The sequence below is a fragment of the Podarcis liolepis genome (assembly GCF_965112155.1).
Source record: "Podarcis liolepis genome assembly, chromosome: 14".
NCBI classification, from domain to species: domain Eukaryota; kingdom Metazoa; phylum Chordata; class Lepidosauria; order Squamata; family Lacertidae; genus Podarcis; species Podarcis liolepis.
This window is the reverse complement of record NC_139569.1, coordinates 39,766,442-39,788,538: the sequence shown is the minus strand read 5'-3', so window position 1 is coordinate 39,788,538 and position 22,097 is coordinate 39,766,442. Positions and strand designations below refer to the sequence as shown.

General features: G+C 44.6%; 1 protein-coding gene across 2 annotated transcripts in view; it reads left to right on the top strand.

Moving 5' to 3' along the window:
* FSD2 (fibronectin type III and SPRY domain containing 2) overlaps window positions 1-20,752 on the top strand; it is a 28,927-nt gene extending 8,175 nt beyond the window's left edge. For both annotated transcript variants that reach the window (XM_083475774.1, XM_083475775.1), the window contains exons 5-14: window positions 152-385; window positions 5,292-5,314; window positions 7,508-7,629; window positions 8,258-8,422; window positions 9,339-9,473; window positions 10,988-11,141; window positions 12,425-12,558; window positions 13,211-13,343; window positions 18,232-18,408; window positions 19,865-20,752. In XM_083475774.1, coding sequence (XP_083331900.1) covers window positions 152-385; window positions 5,292-5,314; window positions 7,508-7,629; window positions 8,258-8,422; window positions 9,339-9,473; window positions 10,988-11,141; window positions 12,425-12,558; window positions 13,211-13,343; window positions 18,232-18,408; window positions 19,865-20,114 — 1,527 coding nt within the window. In that variant the 3' untranslated portion in view covers window positions 20,115-20,752. The remainder of the gene's footprint in view (window positions 1-151; window positions 386-5,291; window positions 5,315-7,507; window positions 7,630-8,257; window positions 8,423-9,338; window positions 9,474-10,987; window positions 11,142-12,424; window positions 12,559-13,210; window positions 13,344-18,231; window positions 18,409-19,864) is intronic.
* The last annotated feature ends 1,345 nt before the right edge of the window (window positions 20,753-22,097 follow it).

Below are 22,097 nucleotides of genomic sequence, written 5' to 3'. Positions count from 1 at the left end.
GGAAAATCTGCTTCTTTAAAAACAAAAACCTATTATGGCTGAACCGGTATTATAAAACCAGGGCAGGTTTGTCGTGTAGGTCCTTTCGTGGATCTTTTGGGTGGCAACTGCTCAGCAAACCCATTCCAACCCTGAAATGCTCTCTTTCCAGGAGAATTTTGCTAGGCAGGAGCAGAACTTGGAGAGGGGCTACAATGATCTCATGCTGACCCTTGAGCAAAGGTATGAGGAAGTCATGCAGGCTTTGGGGGAAGAAAAGAAGGAGAAGCTGGAAGGATTGTATGAGCAGCTGGTCACCTGTGGAGGCAACCTGGACACATGTAAAGACCTGATGGAAACAATTGAGGATCTCAGCCAAGGTGAAAATAAAGTGAATGCGATCAAGGTAGGGAGATGTATGCGATGGAAATAACCAGTAATGAAATACCGTATTTTTCGCTCTATAGGACGTACTTTTTACCCTCCAAAAATTAAGGGGAAATGTGTGTGCATCCTATAGAGCGAATGCAGGCTCCTTGGCTTCAGCGATAGCAACGCGAAGCCTCCGAAGCGCAGAGGGAGCACTCCGCGCTCCGGAGGCTTCGCATTGCTTTCGCTGAAGCCTGGAGAGCGAGAGGGATAGCCGCCTGAAGCCTTTGGAGTGCAGCACAAGTTCCCGCTGCGCTCCGGAGGCTTCAGGTTCCTTTTGCTGAAGCCAGGAGAGCAAGACTCTCCTGGCTTCAGCAGAGAGGGAGAGCTGCGCAGCGCCCCTTCAGCCAAGCGGGGAGGAAAAATAGAAGGGGCTCCATTTCTCCTGCCACTTCGCTGAAGGGGCGCTGAGCAGAGAGGGGCAATTCCCCCCCCCTTGTTCTCCCCCTCTAAAACAAGGTGCGTCCTATGGTCGGGTGCGTCCTATAGAGTGAAAAATACGGTACTTATTTAGTCTTTAACCTCAAATCTGTTTTGTTTTGTTTTGACAGTCAGTTGATAAATGCAAATGAGACTGTAAGCAAATGAAAATTAAATGAGATTTATTATTTTTATCCCACTTCCCTTAAAGAGTCCTGGAGACTGTAGTTTGTTAAGAGTGCTGGGAATAGTAGCTCTGTGAGGCGTCTCCTAACAATGAGTACCCTTAAAAAATTGCAGTTCCCAGAATTCTTTAGAGGGAACTGTGATCATAGGCGCCAGGTCTAGAGGGCCCTGGATGCCAGGGTACCCACCAAAAATTGTGGGTGATTAGCACCCACAACATGGAGCTCTGATGTGACTTCTGGTTTCTACCGGAAGTCGTGTCGGAGCCCCAACGCAACCTCCCAGAGGACCTTCAGAGGTCTTGGGAGGACTTGGATGTGACCTTCAAGACCCCGCCAGGTCTCAGAAGTGACGTCCGAGGCCCTGCCAGACCTCTGAATGTGACTTCTGGTAGAAACTGAGGTTCTGGCATAATCTCCAAGACCCCGTGAGGCCTTGGAAGCGGCGCCACACAACCAACGCAACGTGACGTCATGATGTCATCACGTTACGTCACGGGCGCCATTGGGCACCCATAACCTGGGGCCCAAGTCAGCGCCCTTGACTGTGTTGGTTAAAGTGGTGTAAGAGTGCTTTAAATGTGTGGTATGGATGCGACCCACATTTCTGAGGGAGTATCTGTAAGGAACTAAAGAACTGCCACAGCAGAGTTGCTAAACTCCAAGCGATATTATGAGGATTATACAAATGGCCTACCTGACACATTTTATTCAACAGTTACTAAAAAGCCTACTGCTTTTTGGTTCTTGAGTGTGTGTGTTTTTTAATAGATGTACTGTATTTTTCCGTGTATAAGACTAGGTTTTTTTTACCAAAAAAAGAGAAAGGTTTAAAATTGGGGCTTGTCTTATACACGGGTAGTGCTGAGGGGTGTTTTCTTAAATTGGAGTCCCCAAAAATTGGGGGGCGTCTTATACATGGGGGCGTCTTATACACGGAAAAATACGGTACTTGTTAATTGCCCTGGGAACACTGTAACATTTTATACATACAGATGCCAGGATTCTTTGGAGGAAGCCATGTGCTTTCAATATAGGGTACGTACTCGCAAGCCTCTGTCCCAAAGACCGGACCCACAAAGCGGCTTAAGAGAAACTGAAAGGGGAAAAAGCAGCTCTTCTGTAACAAGGACAATCAGATCCATTGTGAGACTGAACATTGGCATTCTCTTAAATGCTGAATTAAAGGAGACACAAGCATTGCTTCAGAAGCTGGTGAAGGCCAGGCGATTGCAGGGTAAATGAATTTCTCCAACACCAAATATTTTGAGGGTGGGGAGAGCTGAGCCCAGGGCTTTTTTTCAGCTGGAATTCAACAGAACCCGGTTCTGGCACCCCTCAGGTGGGTGCCATTTTAAGAGAGCAAGGAAAGTGTTCATGCTGAGGTCCAGCATCTGTTTCTTTAGAAAAACAGCACTGGCTAAGCTCCATTGAATTTGATGGGGTGCTTCTGATTGAAGATAGGCACAATAGTTTTACAGTGGTGCCTCGCAAGACGAAAAGAATCCGTTCTGTGATTCTCTTCGTCTAGCGGTTTTTTCATCTTGTGAAGCAAGCCCATTGATGGATTAGCGGATTAGCGCTATTAGCGGCTTTTAGCAGCTTATCGGCTTATCGGATCAGCTGATAAGCGGCTTAGCGGCTTAGAAAAAGGGGGGAAAGGAAAAAAAACCCGCAGGAACTCGCGATACATTTTCGTCTTGCGAAGCAAGCCCATAGGAGATTCGTTTTGCGAAGCACCTCCAAAACGGAAAACTCTTTCGTCTAGCGAGTTTTCCATCTTGCGAGGCATTCGTCTTGCGGGGCACCACTGTACTTGGCATTGTAGGGGAGGACATTAACAGACAAGACTGTAAATTATTTTTATATGCAATAACGGCAGCAAGAATATTATTGGCACAAAAATGGAAGCAAGAAGAATTACCGACGAAAGAAGAGCGGCAAATGAAATTAATGGACTATGCAGAATGAGATAAATTAACAGGAAGGAGTCGAAACCTGAGGGACCAGAAATTCTTAGAAGACTGGAGTAAATATTTGAACTATTTGAAAAGCAATTGTAATAAACAGATCACGCTAGTAGGACCGCAAGAAGTTATGTAAAGAGGATTAGGTGAAATATTGCAAGGAAGACTATGAAGAGAACTATTAGTTAATGATAATTAAAATTAATAGAGAAATTAAGAAATGCAGAATAAGTGATAAAGAATGGGAAATCTTCAGAGGTTGTTGACGGAAGTCCAAAATATTGTACAAGACCAGAAATTATGCTAAATGACTGTTGGAAATGATATATTAAAATTAATAAAAATGTATAATAATTAAAAAAAGAAGATAGGCACAATGGGGTTGAATCCCTGCTTCCAATCAGATCAGAGCAGCACAAAGTGTCACAAATTACCATATTTTTCGCCCTATAAGATGCACTGGCCCATAGGACGCACCTTGTTTTTTGGGGGGGAAATAAATAAATAAAAATTATTTTTCCCCCCCAGCCGCAGGGCTGGGGCGGGGGAAGCCCAAGCTTCCCACGACCCCAGCCCCCAGAACAGGCTGCTATCCGCAAGCCTTGCGATCCCGGCGGCAACTCCCGCCAGGCTCACAAGGCTTGTGGACACCTGCGCGAAGCATGGGACGCCCTCCAGAGGGCGTCCTGTGCTCCGGGCTGCAGGCTGCCGCCCGCAAGCCTTGTGAGTCCGCGGGAACGCCCCCCGGCGTGCAAGGCTTGCGGACACCTGCGCGAAGCACGGGACGTCCTCTGGAGGGCGCCCCGTGCTTCGGGCTGGCAGGCTGCTACCCGCAAGCCTTGCGAGCCCACGGGAACTCCCGCCAGGCACGCAAGGCTTGCGGATAACTTCCTGAAGCCTGGAGAGCGAGAGGGGTCGGTGCTCACTGACGCCTCTCGCTCTCCAGGGTTCAGCGAAAGCCTGCATTCGCCCCATAGGATGCACACACATTTCCCCTTCATTTTTGGAGAGGAAAAAGTGCGTCCTATAGGGCAAAAAATATGGTATACTGATGATAAACTTAGCACAACCGAAACGCATCAGCAAGTGGTTGTTGAGACACACACACACACACAGAGTGAATTGATTTGATGAATGGGTTTAATATTGACTTGCTGAAAGGTGACAGAAATCTCCTGCATTTTGATTCATGAATCCAGCCAGCGGACCACGTTTTGAGAAAAGCCCTTTTATAGACAGGTACTTCAGTTCAGAACATAGCAGGGGATTTGCAATTCCTGTGAGTGATCACCGTAATTTTGCTCTGTCGTGTAGCCGGAGTGCAGGGGGGGGGGGAGAGAAAGAAGGGTTTTTATATAACAATCGCAGCAATCTTTGAGAAGGAGATAAAAGAAGAAATTGCATTTTACCTAAGAGTCCTCCACAATGGCTCTCTTTGCTATTTTTAGCAACACCTTTATTCTCTTTTAATTTGAATTGGAGGAAAGGAAGGCTGTCTTCCAAATAATAACACCCCCCCCCAAAAAAAAAAACTTTCCAAACTGTGCCAGGCCAGAAGAGAACCCTGAAGATTATATCTAAATTTAGTCCCTCATCTGCACTATACCTTTAAATCACTTTAAACTGTTATGGCTTCCCCCAAAGAATGCTGGGAACTGCTTTTCTTAAGAGTGCTGAGAGGTGTTAGAAGACAATCATCATCATCATCATCATCATCATCATCATCATCTTTATTATTCATACCCCACCCATCTGGCTGGGTTTCCCCAGCCACTCTGGGCGGCTTCCAACAAAACATTAAAAATGGGCGGGGTATAAATAATAAAGATATTATTATTATTATTATTATTATTATTATTATTATTATTATTATAACGGCTGCTCAGAACTTTAGCAAACTTCATGGACGCATGCCTTCCTTGACAAGCCAAAATAAAGTACGGTAGTAGTTTTCACCAAAATTGGAAATAAATATATGATAAGTGGATTAGAAAGAAGAAATGTGTCACTTTTCAGCACTTTTTAACCTGCTGAACTTGTGGTAATTTTATTATATCTGTTTGAAATTCGGCATATCATAGACCTCTTCAGGTAAATCATGTATGTCAAGTTCCAAGTTATTAGATCAACAGATGCCATTTTTATGAACAATAGTATTTTGTGGTTAAATGGCAAAACCTTTGTTGTTGCTGTTGCATACCTTAACATTCCTGTGCCCCTTTAATTTTGATTATAATGTGTTCCTATCATTAAACCACCTTTTTCTCCTCCTCCTTCTCTCTCTCTCTCTCTCTGCCTCTCTTGTCTACAGGCCGCAGTAGCGACAAGCCACAGGTAATATCAAGCCCTGAATCAGTAGTTCCTCACCCTCCTGCGTACTTAAGATGAATATACTGAATATCTTTCTTATGCTTCAGAGCCTGTGTCCATCCCTTATGTTTATTACAAATGGATCAGGGTGAAAGACATGGTTTCCCCTCAGCTTTTATCCACACAACAACTTGTGAGATAGCTTGGGTTGAGAGTCGTCGTCACCATCCCATGGTCACAAAGTGAACTTTTAATGATTGTGTTTGCATCCCCTCCAACATTTCACAGAATCATAGAATCATAGAATCATAGAGTTGGAAGAGACCACAAGGGCCATCGAGTCCAACACCCTGCCAAGCAGGAATCACCATCAGAGCACTCCTGACATATGGTTGTCAAGCCTCTGCTTAAAGACCTCCAAAGGAGGAGACTCCACCACACTCCTTGGCAGCAAATTCCACTCTCGAACAGCTCTTACTGTCAGGAAGTTCTTCCTAATGTTTAGGTGGAATCTTCTTTCTTGTAGTTTGGATCCATTGCTCCGTGTCCGCTTCTCTGGAGCAGCAGAAAACAACCTTTCTCCCTCCTCTATGTGACATAGAAAATAGGGACGTCCCATTCCATAATGATAATTTTATTATTTATACCCCACACATCTTACTGGGTTGCCCCAGCCACTCTGGGCAACTTCCAACACATATAAAAACACACAACTTCCCTATAGAGGGTTGTCTTCAGACGGCTCGGGGGTTGGATAACTCCATACCCTCTAACATTTCTCCGATGAAAATAGGGACATCCTAAGGAAAAGTGACACGGGTGGCGCTGTGGGTTAAACCACAGAGCCTAGGACTTGCCGATCAGAAGGTCGGCGGTTCGAATCCCCGCGACGGGGTGAGCTCCCGTTGCTCGGTCCCTGCTCCTGCCAACCTAGCAGTTGGAAAGCATGTCAAAGTACAAGTAGATAAATAGGTACCGCTCCGGCGGGAAGGTAAACGGCGTTTCCATGCACTGCTCTGGTTTGCCAGAAGCAGCTTGGTCATGCTGGCCACATGACCCGGAAGCTGTACGCCGGCTCCCTCAGCCAATAAAGCAAGATGAGCACCGCAACCCCAGAGTCGGTCATGACTGGACCTAATGGTCAGGGGTCCCTTTACCTTTACGGAAAAGTGGGGCATTCCAGGATCAAATCAGAAACCGGGATGACTTCTCTAAATCAGGGATGTCCCTGAAAATAGGGACACTTGGCGGGTCTGTGTTTGATTTGTGGTTCCAATATTGTCCAATTGCAGCCTTACTCAACCTCCTGGTACCCTCCAAATGTTTTGAACTACAATTCCCATCATCCCTGGCCATTGGCCATGCTGGGGCTAGCAGGAGGTGTAGGCCAAAATATCTGGAGGGCATCAAGTTTGGGAAGGCCATATTGTATTTGTTAAGTTGTGGGTGAACATAGCAGATGACACATCAATTCTTCAAACAGTTCTTGTTTATTCAGAGGCCAGAACAGAACTGAACTGAAGGGTTCAGCCAGCCTGCTTATATAGAGCTCCAGTACAATGTAACTGTAACAATTTTCTAAAACTATCCAATGACTGAACGTCATTTTCGATCCCTTATTTGCATAACTATCTACAGTATCCCCCTGCTGGCCCAGGGTGAGAACTTCAGTACATAACAGTATTGCTCTTTCTTTTGTAATTTGTTTTAAGTATTCATCTGACAGAAGAATGGGACAGAAGCATTAAATAGCAGCTAAGAAACTCAACTTTCCAAGTGTCAGTCCTTATGTAGCTTAGGTTGCCACCATTCATGGGCATATCACCAGGCGTAAATAGCAGAAGTACAAAAATTATTTAGGGGGGGAAATTACTAAAGGTGGCTGGGGGGGGGGATGCCTCCCAGTAGTCCCATGAGGACTGAGCATGCTCAGTGGACACAGAATGCTAACTGATCGCTGAGTGGAGAAGAGAAAACCATGAGAGATGGGGGAAAGGAATGGAGTATTCTGAACAGGGGCAGTCCATACTGCAACATTTTGTTGCAGATCCCACTTGTATACCGTACATAATAATGATGAGGATGATTTTGACATAACGGATTTATATCTATCTCTAACACACACAAACACGCACACATGAAAAAATATGAGACATTAATATATAGCCAAGCTCTTAAGAGTTGCTGTCTTACTCTCCATTTCTCTGGCACTTGCAGATTGGTCGACTTCTTGAAAAAGGACGTGGATATAGATCTTTCAGTGCCAACAAACTTTGAAGCCCGGGTCATAGATTTCTCTGATATTCAGGAGCTAATGGACTCCATTAATTCAGTCCCTGGTATTTTCATTGTATTTATTTCTGGTTTCTATCTGACCCTCAGAATTCTCCCCCATCCATACCCCTTACTAGCTTTGCTTGTGCCCCAATGATTTCTGCCTGGCTGAAAAGTGTCTTTGAACTCAATGTTTAGGAAAGTTTTTAATGTCTGATGTTTTATTGTGCTTTTAATTCTGTTGGGAGCCACCCAGGGTGGCTGGGGAAACCCAGCCAGATGGGCGGGGTATAAATAAATTGTTGTTGTTGTTGTTGTTGTTGTTGTTGTTGTTGTTGTTACAATAATACCTCTTTCTTGTCTGAATGGAAGAAAGAGCTGGGGTGGGTGGGTACGTAGAAACTAATCTATTGTACAAAGCGAAAATTTACATATATTGCTCCACCCACTTTTGTCTCTAGCCACACCCACCACTGTCATGTGGCCCTCGGGAGATTGCCCAAAAAGAAGTGTGGCCCTTGGTGGTTCTCCCCACCATCAGCTTGGTGTAGACTAAATAGTAAACCAGGCAGACAACTAGCATAAAATATAAAGCAATTTCTTCTGTTAAGTGGCGTTGCTTATCTTTGGAATTCACCATGTGAATTCTGTTTAACAGATTATTTTTTTTCCCTTCCGCCCTCCTTGTTCCAGTTCCTTTGCCTCCTTGTGCACCAGTAATGAACACCCAGGATGCCAATTCTGCTACTGGTACGTCCGTGAGAGTCTGCTGGAGCTTCTTTTCAGAAGATATTGTCGAAAGCTACCAGCTGTACTACAAACGAGTGAGCAACGAGACATCAAAAGAGGAGCAGGACGGTAAGGCTGCCTATACGCCATGACCATAGCTGTTAACCGTCCCTTATTTGGTGGGAAACTCCCTTATCCCAGCACCATGTCCCGCTGCTGTCCCTTATTGATGATGTCCCTTAAATTTCCCGGGTTTCAAAGGAAGCAGCTCCTCTCCCTCCCTCCCTGCCGGCCAGGGAGGAGGGAGGCTCCAACTGTGTTGCTTGGTTGCCTGGCCCGCCCCCCTCCGGCCTCCTCTCACCAGCCTTGGCCCCCAGGAGCCCCTCTCCACTGGGACTGGCGGGAGCCTTGGGCTCTTCCGCTGCCATCCTCCTCGCGGCCGCCAAACTGAGCATCTCTGTCTAGGGTAGCATCTTCGTAGCTTGGACTTCGTTTTGCGTGAAAAGTGGTTGCTGCTTGTAGTTATTTAATCGCAGTGTTTCATCAGCTGGTCTCCTGAGCAGCAACCTCTGGAAGTGAAGGGCTAAAAACCGGCGCTGCTCTCCAAAATTATCTGGTCCCTTTTAACTTCGTATTTCAGGTGGTTGACTAAAATCCCTTATTTTGGCTGCTGATCCCTTATTTTCGAGGCTTCTGGTCCCTTATTTTCAAATCTGTAAGTTGACAGCTGTGGCCATGACTGTCCTCAAAGAATTCTGGGAACTTTAGTTTCCCACACACAGAGCTATAATTTCAAGCACCTGTCGAGGTGGTTGTCCGGGGTCCTGAAACAACAGTCCTGAAACCTTTTAAAAAACTGGTGAGCCAGTAGGAAAATACAAAGCATTATCTTTGTTTTTATTTGAAAATTAAATCTGGCTGAGAGGCTCCCGCCACTGAACTATGAAATGGTGCTGCAGATATTGAAAGGGTTCCTGCTTAGAAGCAGGTTTCGGAAAATGCCATTTTAAAATAACTTTCTAAATCTTCCGCTTTCTCACTGCAGCGTTTATGCTAAACGTGAAAGAAACATATTGCACAGTTACTAACCTGGCGCCGAACGCGCAGTATGAGTTTTGGGTGAAAGCCCTTAACAGAGCCGGGGTCGGCTCAGCGAGTGAACGAGCTGTTTATATCACAGGTAAATGGATTTCAGATTTCGAATGGCTTTTGACATTCACCTTTTCCTGAGTTTTGAACGAAGCAAAGTCTACAGAAGTGGGGCGTGAACCAGCTAAAGTTTGTTGAACTCTGCAGGTTTTTTTATTTATCTCAAATAGTTACATCCCACCAGAGCTGCTTACTAAAACAAAACAACACTATAAAAGCCTTTTCTAGAAGATAATTTGGCAGGCAATCACACTTCAACTTCTGTTGAAGATCCTTTTATGCCAACAGGCCTAAAGGGTAAAGTTAAAGGGACCCCTGACCGTTAGGTCCAGTCGTGACCGACTCTGGGGTTGCGGCGTTCATCTCGCTTTATTGGCTGAGGGAGCCGGCGTACAGCTTCCGGGTCATGTGGCCAGCATGACTAAGCCACTTCTGGCGAACCAGAGCAGCGCACGGAAACGCCGTTTACCTTCCTGCCGGAGCAGTACCTATTTATCTACTTGGACTTTTGATGTGCTTTTGAACTGCTAGGTTGGCAGGATCAGGGACCGAGCAACGGGAGCTCACTCCGTTGCGGGGATTCGAACCGCCGACCTTCTGATCGGCAAGTCCTAGGCTCTGCGGTTTAACCCACAGCGGCACCTGCATCCCACAGGCCTACTCAGCTTAAATTTTCTCAAGATTAGCCAGTCATTTTAATGATAATTTTGTACTGCATGTACAGTATTTTATTTTTGTTTGTTTATATATTTATGGATATTAATAATTGTATTATTTATTGGTTTGTTTTTGTTTTTATTACTTATTTTCTGGGGGTTTTTATATTGTGATTTTATGTTGTGAGATCGACAGGTATAGGGCAGGCGGTATACAAATTTAATAAAGAAATAAAAATAAGAAATGAATAGATATTTTAAAAGATTATATCCCGCTTTTTAATCATCTGGGTCTCAAAGCAGCTTATGACGATAAAAAATATACAAAATGTAAAACATCTATTAAACTTCAAGCACTTTAAACCTCAGAAATTTAAAATCTCAATAATGGAAACAAAAACATGAGGAGAGGAAAATTTAAAACATTAAATAAGAATTCATGATGCAAAGACCACCTGAAATGAAATTGTTTTAACCAGGAGCCTGAACTTTAGCAGGGATGGTGCCTGCCTGATTTCTAGTGGGAGGGAGTTCCAAATGCTTCATCATATTTGCATAAAGTGCTGAATACCGCCTTGACATTTTACATGAGATGGTGGAATATAAATACTGCGATGAAATAAAGGAATAAATGAATGTAAATATTCAGCAGGGGAGGGGCGCAAGAAGAACTGATCATCTGAGAGGATGCTGAAAGCCCAACCATTGTGGAGGGGCTGATCTCTGTGTGTGTGTGTGTGTGTGTGTGTGTGTCTTTGATCTTTGTTTTCAAGTTAATCAATGAAAACCTTAATACTGTAATACTTTTAAAAGACAAACCCTCATAGTATATCTCATAACCAAATGGCTCAGGGGGGAAAATATTTATCTGCTTCTTCTTTTTTTAAAGCTCCTTTAGCACCTGTCCTCAAGAGGAAGGAGATCCAGAGTTGTGAACACGCAGCGCTGGTGCGCTGGGAATCTGGGAACACAAATCCTGTTGACTCCTACACTGCTGAATTGTCCAAGCTGACAGATGGAGAGGACGGGAACATCATTACTGAGTGAGTTGCATAGTATTAGATGCATGCAATGCTCGGGCCATGTTTTTCAAAACACCCCAAGAGCTGAGGGGAAAGAGGGAGGCAGCGAAGGGGAAGGTTGGCGTTTTGAGCTAAGGGTTAGCAAACTTCATTCCTGATAAGGCCTGGGAGCCTGCATACAAGGCAACAAGCTTCTGTACAGCTGGTCTCCTGGGTTTCTCTTAAAAAGGCCACATGCCTTTTTTGTGGTATTTAGTTGATAATATATACATTACAGTAGGTGCACAGGGATGCGGGTGGCGCTGTGGTCTAAACCACTGAGCCTCTTGGGCTTGCCGATTGGAAGGTCGGCGGTTTGAATCCCCACGACAGGGCGAGCTCCCATTGCTCAGTTCTTGCCAACCTAAGCAGTTCGAAAGCACACCAGTGCAAGTAGATAAATTGGTACCGCTGCGGCAGGAAGGTAAACAGCGTTTCCATGCTTTCTGGCTTCCATCACGGTGTCCCGTTGCGCCAGAAGCGGTTTAGTCCTGCTGGCCACATGACCCGGAAAGCTGTCTGTGGACAAACACTGGCTTCCTCGGCCTGAAAGCGGAATGAGCAACTCCATAATCGCCTTTGACTAGACTTAACTGCCATGGGGTCCTTTACCTTTACCTTTCTTTTACAGTAGGTGTTAAGTTGTGGGTGAACATATCAGACGATACAACGATTCTTCAAACAGCTCTTGTTTATTCACCGGCCAGAACTGAACTGAACTGAAGGGTTCAGCCAGCCTGCTTATATAGAGCTCCACTCCAACGCAGCAGTAACCACTTTCTGTAACTATCCAATCACTGAACGTCACTTTCAATTCCTTATTTGCATATGTGGACCTGAGTGAAAACTATCTACAGTATCCCTCTGCTGGCCCAGGGTGAGAACTTCAGGACATAACAGTAGGCACACTTGACCCACACTGAGACCATTGGGCCTTGGGGATTGCAAGGGGTCAAAGACTATTTCTGCAGTCTCCACCCAAGAGCCACCAATCAGCATGAAAAGGGAGCTTTTAGCCACTCAGACTTCTGTCTTCTCGCTCTTTGTGCTGATTGGAGCTTCTGGTTCCTGGCTCACCTCAGACGGCTGCCTTTGTCCCACTCCAAAGATTTTGATTTTGATCCCGACATCGGAACAGATTTGTGTGTTGAGGGGGTGAGGGAGGACTCTTTCTGCCTCATTTCTCCACTCTTCCTCAAATGCCTTTTGTGCTCCCTTGACAACAGTGATCCGTTAGGTTTCCTTCTGTTTTTCTCTCTCTCCAGGTCCATTGTTGGCATTCCGAATTGTGAAGCGCTGATTCAGCTGGAGCCAGGACACAACTACTTGCTCTCTGTGAAAGCCGTCAACATGGGAGGTTTCAGCGAGCGGAGCGAGCCTGTCTCCATCCTAAGCACAGGTATAATAATAATAATAATAATAATAATAATAATAATAATAATAATAATTTATTTATACCCTGCCCATCTGGCTGGGTTTCCCCAGCCACTCTGGGCGGCTTCCAACAGAACACTGAAATACAATAACCTATTAAACATTAAAAGCTTCCCTAAACAGGGCTGCCTTCAGATGTCTTCTAAAAGTCTGGTAGTTGTTTTTCTCTTTGACATCTGGTGGGAGGGCGTTCCACAGGGTGGGTGCCACTACCAAGAAGACCCTCTGCCTGGTTCCCTGTAACTTGGCTTCTCGCAGCGAGGGAACCACCAGAAGGCCCTCAGAGCTGGACCTCAGTGTCAGGGCAGAACGATGGGGGTGGAGACACTCCTTCAGGTATACTGGACCAAGGGGTTTAAAGGTCAGCATCAACACTTTGAGTTTTGCTTGGAAACATACTGGGTAGTAATTACAAGAACAATTTTTCACACCTGTATGGGCAGAATGGCTGCTTACCTAGTCCTGGGAAGGGGTGAGTGGGCTGCGGCCTGGCACGGTAGGCCCCAATTCCAGGGGAGCAACGCTGGGCATGTGCGAATGGGGCCATCATACAGGAGTTGTTTGCATTTGCAAGGTTCCGCAGTCCCTGCCGGCTACAATATTCCATCCTTTCACAGGCACTTCCTTCACTCTGAATGAGGAGACGGCCCACCCCTTGCTGTCTGTGCTAGAAGACGGATTGACAATTGCATGTTGCAAAACTGAGAGTCCCAAATGTGAATGGCCCTTCCGTGAAAACAGCTTTACAAGGTATGGAATCTATAGGCCTGTTTCATAGGCTTTGTTGTTGTTGTTTAGTCGTTTAGTCATGTCCGCCTCTTCGTGACCCCATGGACCAGAGCACGCCAGGCACTCTTGTCTTCCACTGCCTCCCGCAGTTTGGTCAAACTCATGCTGGTAGCTTCGAGAACACTGTCCAACCATCTTGTCCTCTGTCGTCCCCTTCTCCTTGTGCCCTCCATCTTTCCCAACACCAGGGTCTTTTCCAGGGAGTCTTCTCTTCTCATGAGGTGGCCAGAGTATTGGAGCCTCAGCTTCACGATCTGTCCTTCCAGTGAGCACTCAGGGCTGATTTCCTTAAGGATGGATAGGTTTGATCTTCTTGCAGTCCATGGGACTCTCAAGAGTCTCCTCCAGCCCCATAATTCAAAAGCATCAATTCTTCGGTGATCAGCCTTCTTTATGGTCCAGCTCTCACTTCCATACATCGCTATTGGGAAAACCATAGCTTTAACTATACGGGCCTTTGTTGGCAAGGTGATGTCTCTGCTTTTTAAGATGCTGTCTAGGTTTGTCATTGCTTTTCTCCCAAGAAGCAGGTGTCTTTTAATTTTGTGGCTGCTGTCACCATCTGCAGTGATCATGAAGCCCAAGGAAGTAAAATCTTTCACTGCCTCCATTTCTTCTAATTTTATTTCACCTTTTCTTCTTTGGCAGGGATTTGCACTGAAATATACTTGGGAGTCCTGTAGTGATTTCATGCTCTTTATTGCAGCTTGTAAAACAGTGATTGAATTGCCCCCTAAACCTCAGGTTTTTATATACATTATTTACACAATGAGTCCCGTCTGATTGGCTGATTCTGCTTCCCTCCTGGAGCCTGATTGGTCTTTTCCTGCAAGCCAATCAGTTGTTGCTTTCTAGGATCCTACTTGCCTATTGATCTAGGATACAAGCTTAGTACATAACATGCACCTTTCAAAAATGCCTTCTCAAAGGGTTAATATACAGTGGTACCTCGGGTTACATATGCTTCAGGTTACAGACTCCGCTAACCCAGAAAGATTGCTTCAGCTTAAGAACTTTGCTTCAGGATGAGAAGAGAAATTGTGCTCCGGCGGCGCGGCAGCAGCGGGAGGCGCCATTGGCTAAAGTTGTCCTTCAGATTAAGAACAGTATCAGGTTAAGAACGGACCCCTGGAACGAATTAAGTACTTAACCCGAGGTACCACTGTAATAGTAAAGGATGTTTTTCAGACACACTTTTGGGGCAAGCCAGCCATGAAGTGTGCTCAAATTCCTCTGGAAAAACGGTTGTCCCTGTGGAGATGGCAGTATTGAGTCAGAGGTTCATGTGATTCTGGCTTGCACTCTTTATAAAGATTTGAGGAGTGAGGTTTTCACCCCTCTATTATTGTCCATGCCGGGCCGCTCAAACATTGCTACTGAGCCCGTTTTTCTAGCAGATCGAGATAATCAGGTGACAAGAAAAACTCCAATTTTTTTTGCAGGGGCAATTAGAATAAGATCTATTACTTGATTATTGGTGTAAACCTCCGAAATGTATTTTGCATAGTTAAGTTTTTACCTCTATCTTCAGTACATTTTATTTTATTTTATTGCTATGGCTAGTGGCTGATGCAAATAAAGATTCTTCCGATCTGTGCTCAAGTGCAGTAAAAAAAAAAAAAAAATCAATAAGAAATGTCTGCCTCCTCCATTGGGATTGGTGGGGTAGAAATCAGGGAGCGTGAAAGGTGGGTGGAGTCAGAGCAAGTGAGAGGCGGAGCCAACACATTCTGGTTTTTCTGACAGGACAGTTTACTCTGAGGGAAACTTAGATTCCCTCAGCCATTTTGTCACATTTCACTATGTATGCCATTTATGTTGTGAATGAATTTCCTCTCCCCTCCGGCATTCCTCTGGGGTTCCATAAAACATGGGGGAATCCTGTAATTTTAGCAGTGTTTGTGCATGCTGGTCTGACGTTGCCTGTGAGCCCCGTTTGCCCCTCATCTCGGCTTCCAGACAGCCCAAAATGCAAAAAGAAAAGGACGAGCGTCGCTGGATTCCATCACAACTCTGTGCTCTTAATCGCACAGCTGTGAGGGTTTTAAAGTCAGCCTAATTACACGATGCGGTCCTTGTAGCAATCTCTTGCTTTTTTGCACATTACTAGATTCTACAGGAAGCAGGCAAGTGTCTTCCCTCCCACTTAATTCCAAAATTTGCTGTGATTGCCATGGCAACGCTAGCTTATACACAAACGGATATGCAGATAACACCCCCTCCCGAAAGATTCCTCCTTACAACATACAGCTGACAATTCTGGGTGATGTTTACCAGAGAGTAAATGAATCAGTTCCACTTTAAAGCACTATGGTACCACAGAGCTATAATTTTCAGAGTTGCTGAACAGTCAATTGCTCTTCACAGGGAGCTCTGGAAATTGCAGCTCTGCGAGGGGAAAATTGGGTCTCCGAACAACTCTCAGCACACTTAACAAACTACAACTCCCATAATCCTTTGGGGGAAGCCATGACTATTTGAAGCGGTATGATACTGCTTTAAATATATGCCGTGAATGTGGCCTTAAGCGGGACTTAGTTCTGGGTAAGCATGCATAGAACTGTAAGATTTCTTGTTATGCTAAAAATGGCAATGTATTAAGTTCTGTATATATAATTCTCTTAATTTCTGTTTACGTTATGCGGATAAATTATAATCTTTGTGATGGATTTTTTTTTTAATAATAATTTTTATTCAGTTTCCAATATACATTCCATCCATATTTAACATCCACTTCTAACATATACATCTTTTAGACTTCCCTCAGCCTATCTGACAATTTTCCATATAATCACAATTACTCACATCTCTTAAATTTATATTGCGCTTTAACAATCTTAATCTTATCATATCTTTTAAGCAACATTTCTACCCATCATTTTCACAAAGCTTCTTGAAAGCCAACAAGCGTTATTTGCTTCTCACATACATTTTTGGTATACTCTGTAAATTTATTCCAGTCCTCGGTGAATCTCTGATCACGTTGATTCCGAATTTTCCCCGTTAATTTGTCCATTTCTGCATATTCCATCAATTTTATTCTCCATTCTTCCCTTGTCGGCATTTCTTCCTGTTTCCATTTCTGGGCCATCAAAATTCTAGCTGCTGTCACTGCATACCTAAATAGTTTCACATCCTTCTTTTTAATTTCATTCCCTAATATTCCTAATAAAAATGCTTCTGGTTTCTTAACAAAAGTATATTTCAACATTTTCTTCATCTCATTATAAATCATTTCCCAGAAGCTTTTCACTTTCTTACACTCCCACCACATGTGATAGAATGTTCCTTCTTTTTCCTGACATTACCAACATTTATTACTGACTTTATACATCTTACCAAGTTTCACTGGTGTTACATACCATCTATACATTGTGATGGAATTTTGTGCACTGCTAATCAGGTGCCTTATTGATCTAAGTCCTGTATTTGCTATGACAGTAAACTGCAACAGACGGACGCCGCAATCGTATGCTTACATACTTGGGTGAGAGCCCATTAAACGCAGCAGGACTAATATTTATTATTATTATTAATTTATTTAATCATTTTTTCCATACAAGCAGCAACCACAAAAAACACATACAACAAAAACCGCAATAACACTAATAACACAATTTAACAATTCATTTGAGTACTGAGATACCTATAACTACACCTTTTAAACAATATTTCCCCACCTCTCCTCCCCCTACTTCCCACCACTTTCTGCCTTATCGCTTAAGTATTCCTTCCAGATTTCTTCATATTTAGCCATTCTTAATTTGCGTCGATATGCAATTCATTTGTATGTAACTAGTCTGTCCATAATGTCAATCCATGTGCTCAATGGGATCTTTTTGTGGCTCTTCCAATTCATCAAAACAAGTTTTTTTGCTTCTAATATGGCACGGTACATCCATATATATTTTTTGACCCCTTGCAGCAGGACTAATCTTCCAACAAGAATGCACACGAATTGCACTTTTTGCCTTCACCACTAGGATATTGTAGTCCCGTGTCCTCAGATTGTTGCAAATAGGCTCCCCACCAAAAGTCATCGCATGCATCATTCAACGCAGCATTGTCCAAACAGCACCATTTTGCATTCTCTGTTCCAGAGTTAACAGTTAAAATGCAGCACGATTTCCAGCCAAGGATTCCTCATTCCTGGGCTTGTGAGCCTCATCGTTGTGATTACTACAGAACAGGCATACCACCGGGCAAATGGGCGCTGAATAACTTTAAGCCACTGATTTTCTAGCAAACAAAATTGGTCTATAAACACAGAGGAAGTCAGGGTCACGTTGAATCATATCTATGCTCCCTCATAAATCCAGTGGTCTTGTGATAAGGTTCAAGCGCCGTCAACAGGGCACATGATGTTCTCCTGGTGCCAGTAAAGACTCTGAGAGCTCCTCCGTTCACTTGGGGTGAGGTGGTGAGAGCGGTTGCCCTTTCCTCCCTTGAAAAGTACACGGAGTTGAAGGAGGAAGTTGGAACGGTGCCACTCTTTCCCACTTCCTCTTTCAGCTCTATGTGTTTTTCAAGGCTCAGGTTAACCCACCTGTACCTGACTCTTACCCTGATCCCTTGGAAAAGCAAAGTGTGTGTACATGCCCTTCCTTCCTTCCTTCCTTCCTTCCTTCCTTCCTTCCTTCCTTTCTTTCTTCCTTTCTTTCTCTCGGGGAGGGAACCGATCCAGGGAGGGAGGAGGGGTGGGACCAGAAAGGGTGGTGCTCACAGCACACCTTCAAATAGCCAAATATACTCACCAAAGGTCGGGAACCCCTGTCACAGATGTTGGCTACCTTCAGATATTCTCTACAGCAAGGGAATATACAGTATTTTCCACATTTCCTTTTGCCAGATCCATCGCTATCTTGGGAAACCCAATACCGTTCCAAGGCAAACATTACTGGGAGGTGGACGTCAATGAAAATACAGAATACCGTGTTGGTGTGGCTTTTGAAAATGTTTCTCGAGACAGCTATCTGGGCACAAGCCACGCCTCCTGGTGTATGAGGCACACAGTCAACTCTTCCAGGTACAAACACTTCCAAGCCATAGGTAAACGGTAAAGGTAAAGGACTCCTGGACCGTTAAGTCCAGTCAAAGGCGACTATGGGGTTGTGGTGCTTTCAGGCCGAGGCAGCCGGCATTTGTCCACAGACAGCTTTCCAGGTTATGTGGCCAGCAGGACTAAACCACTTCGGGCGCAACGGGACACTGTGACAAGTGTCAGAGCGCACGGAAACACCATTTACCTTCCTGCCGCAGTGGTACCTGTTTATCTACTTGCAGTGGTGTGCTTTCAAACTGCTAGATTGGCAGGACCTGGGACAGAGCGAAAGGAGCTCACTCCATCACGAGGATTCGAACCGCCGACCTTCTGATTGGCAAGCCCAAGAGGCTCAGTGGTTTAGACCGCAGCAATCATAGTGCTGGAAGGGACCCGGTGGATCATCTAGTCCAACCTTCTGCAATGCAGAAATATGCACCCATATAGTGCATATGAGAGCCAGTGTGGTGTAGTGGTTAAGAGCGGTAGTCTCGTAATCTGGGGAACCGGGTTTGATTCCCCGCTCCTCCACATGCAGCTGCTGGGTGATCTTGGGCCAGTCACACTTCTCTGAAGTCTCTCAGCCCCACTCACCTCACAGAGTGTTTGTTGTGGGCGAGGAAAGGAAAGGAGAATGTTAGCCGCTTTGAGACTACTTAAAGGGAGCGAAAGGCGGGATATCAAATCCAAACTCTTCTTCTTCTTCTTCTACAGGGTTCAGACCCATGACCGTGGCACTTTCAGCATCTTCTGGTGCAACTGCCCAGTCATAAACGATCTTGCTTTCAGATCTTGCACCTGCAAAAGCTCATAGCTGGATGCGCTGCTTAATTTCCAATATATGCATGTTCCCATACCTTCCTGCTGAAAGTCTTGTCACTTTTTATATCACAAAAGTTCTGGTTAATTTTTTCCCCTCCTGCACTTTTTTTTTAAAAACATAGAACATTGATAAAGCACTTGCTCAAACAAATAAACAAACCAGGCAGAGGGCCTTCTCAGTAGTGGCGCCTGCCCTGTGGAACGCTCTCCCATCAGATGTCAAGGAAATAAACAACTATCTGATTTTTATAAGACATCTGATGGCAGCCCTGTTTAGGGAAGTTTTTAATGTATGATGTTTTATCGTGTTTTTAATATTCTGTTGGGAGCTGCCCAAAGTGTCTGGGGAAACCCAGCCAGATGGGCGGGGTATAAATAATAAATTATTATTATTATTATTTGCAGTAACAGTGCATGGGTGCTGCTCCAGGAGGCAAAAATGAAATAACAGTGGAGAAGCATAGCAAAACAGCTAATAGAACTGGAATGATGTCCAGTAAAAATCTACCACTAATGCACTGTTATCGCATCAATGACACTTTGCAGAACACAGTACCTACCAAAAAACCAAAACTCAGTCTGCTTCTAATTGCATGCATTTTCTCTCTCTCTTGCACAGACATACCTACGAGTTTCTGAACAATGGGATGACTCCAGAAATTACGATTACTGTCCCTCCCCGGAGGATTGGACTTCTGCTTGATTACGACAAAGGGAGCCTGTCGTTTTTTAACACGGATATTATGCAACACCTGTACACCTTCCACAACCACTTTCAGGACTTTGTGTGTCCTTGTTTTGCTCTAGAGGAGCCTGGCACACTCCGGATTCTGAATGGCGTTGCGATGCCTACCTACGCGATTTCGTGATTCGGGGGCAGCTGTTTGGCATGCATGCAATGCCTGACTCTTGCATAACTCTATTAAAACCTACGGCTTCACAGTGTCACCACCATACTCTCTCCCTTAAAACACCACCTGCTTTATTCTTTTTAAAAATACACACACATTTATATCCCACTTTTCTTTGAAAGCAAAGCAGTTTTCATAGGAAATTTTAAGCAAAGCTGCCACATCAGATTACACAGCTGCAAAACTCAAAATGACAGAAAATAATAACTTGAAAGATATGTTAACTTTTACTTACATTATAAGCTTGTTATGCTGTGTATCTTTGGGTCATGATGAGCTCTCGGTGGTCCTTATTGCTGCGGCTTCCACGGAACATCCGCAAAGAGCAATTACGATTCCATGTAAGCGTCATTTGGATAAAGCTTCCTTCCTTCCTTCCTTCCTTCCTTCCTTCCTTCCTTCCTTCCTTCCTTCCTTTCTTTCTTTCTTTCTTTCTTTCTTTCTTTCTTTCTGCTTAGCCATCTCTGCACCAGTTTAAATAAGCAGTTTGGGAGGCAAGTCAAAGCTTGTGATATTGCTTGTGAATATCGATAGTGCGAGGTGGGAGGCATTGAGCCACCTGCAGTAAAAACTGAAGAAATAAAATAAAACCCAGATGCTGCTGTTTGTACTCTTTAAGGATGCTCTTTCACAACTTAGGATCCAGTTGCATTCTGCAGGGGTGAGAAATCTGTGGCTCGCCAGAGGCTCTTGGGCTCCAACTCCCATAAGCCCCAGGCAGCATAGCAACTGGTCAGAGATGATGGGATTTGGAGTACTGGCAACACCCGGAGAGCCACAGGTTGCCCAGCCTAGCATAATAGAGCATGTTCTTTAAGCACCCCAAAGCTCCTCTAAGGAGTATTTCTCCAAATAATCCTTCCTTTGAATTTTGATAGCCTCGCCCCACCAGCCTTGATGTGTGCCATGCTTTACAACATGTAAAGTTTATAAATTGCAGCAGAGACTCTTTCTGTGGTGTGTGCAATGAAAACAATCCAGTTTCACTTGCTTGCTTGCCGGTGGATATCGATGGCTGGTGGGGATTTCCAGAAGTAGCTGAAGATGCTTATTTAATGGCTTTTGATGAATGAATGTTTCTTCATTGATCACAGATGCGTGGTTAGGACACACCCCATAAGTAAAAGGGTAAAAGGTAAGGTAAAGGACCCCTGGACTATGGGGTTGTGGCACTCATCTCACTTTCAGGCCGAGGGAGCCAGCGTTTGTCCACAGGGGTGATCTCCCTTTGTTCTGTCCCAGCTCCTGCCAACCTAGCAGTTCGAAAGCATGCCAGTGCAAGTAGATAAATAGGTACCACTGTGGCGGGAAGGTAAATGGTGTTTCCTTGTGCTCTGGTTTCCGTCACGGTGTCCCGTTGCACCAGATGTAGTTTAGTCATGCTGGCTACATGACCCGGAAAGCTATCTGTGGACAAACATCGACTCCCTTGGCCTGAAAGCAAGAAGAGTGCCGCAACCCCATAGTCGCCTTTGGCTGGACTTAACCGTCTAGGGGTCCTTTTTAAATTTATTTTTTACCCATGATACCTAAGAAAAAGGCTTCAGGTCTTTTGACTTGAGTCTTGTACTTTGGTGCAATCTGAATTTTGCAAAGCCTACGCAAGCCAACCAAACAAACAATGACAAATGTGTGACATTTCAGGAATACGAAGCCCTTCGTTGCCTCAGAGTTATCCACTATTTTGCAGGATTTGTTATTTTGTTATTTAGCTTGTTTTCCAGCTTGTATTTGTAATATAAAGTGCCAAGGCTAAAATTCACCACTAGAGGGTAGTAGCGGAAGTGACATGAGAAGACTTCATCTTGTTGCTGTTGAACAAATTCAACACTAATAAAGCTGGCAGGCCTCAAAGAATGAGCAAAGTGTTGTGTAATTCTTCCCTTCTCCCCCAGATATGCTAGCTGCAGTCTAAAGCACTTGGATGACTCCAGGTTGATG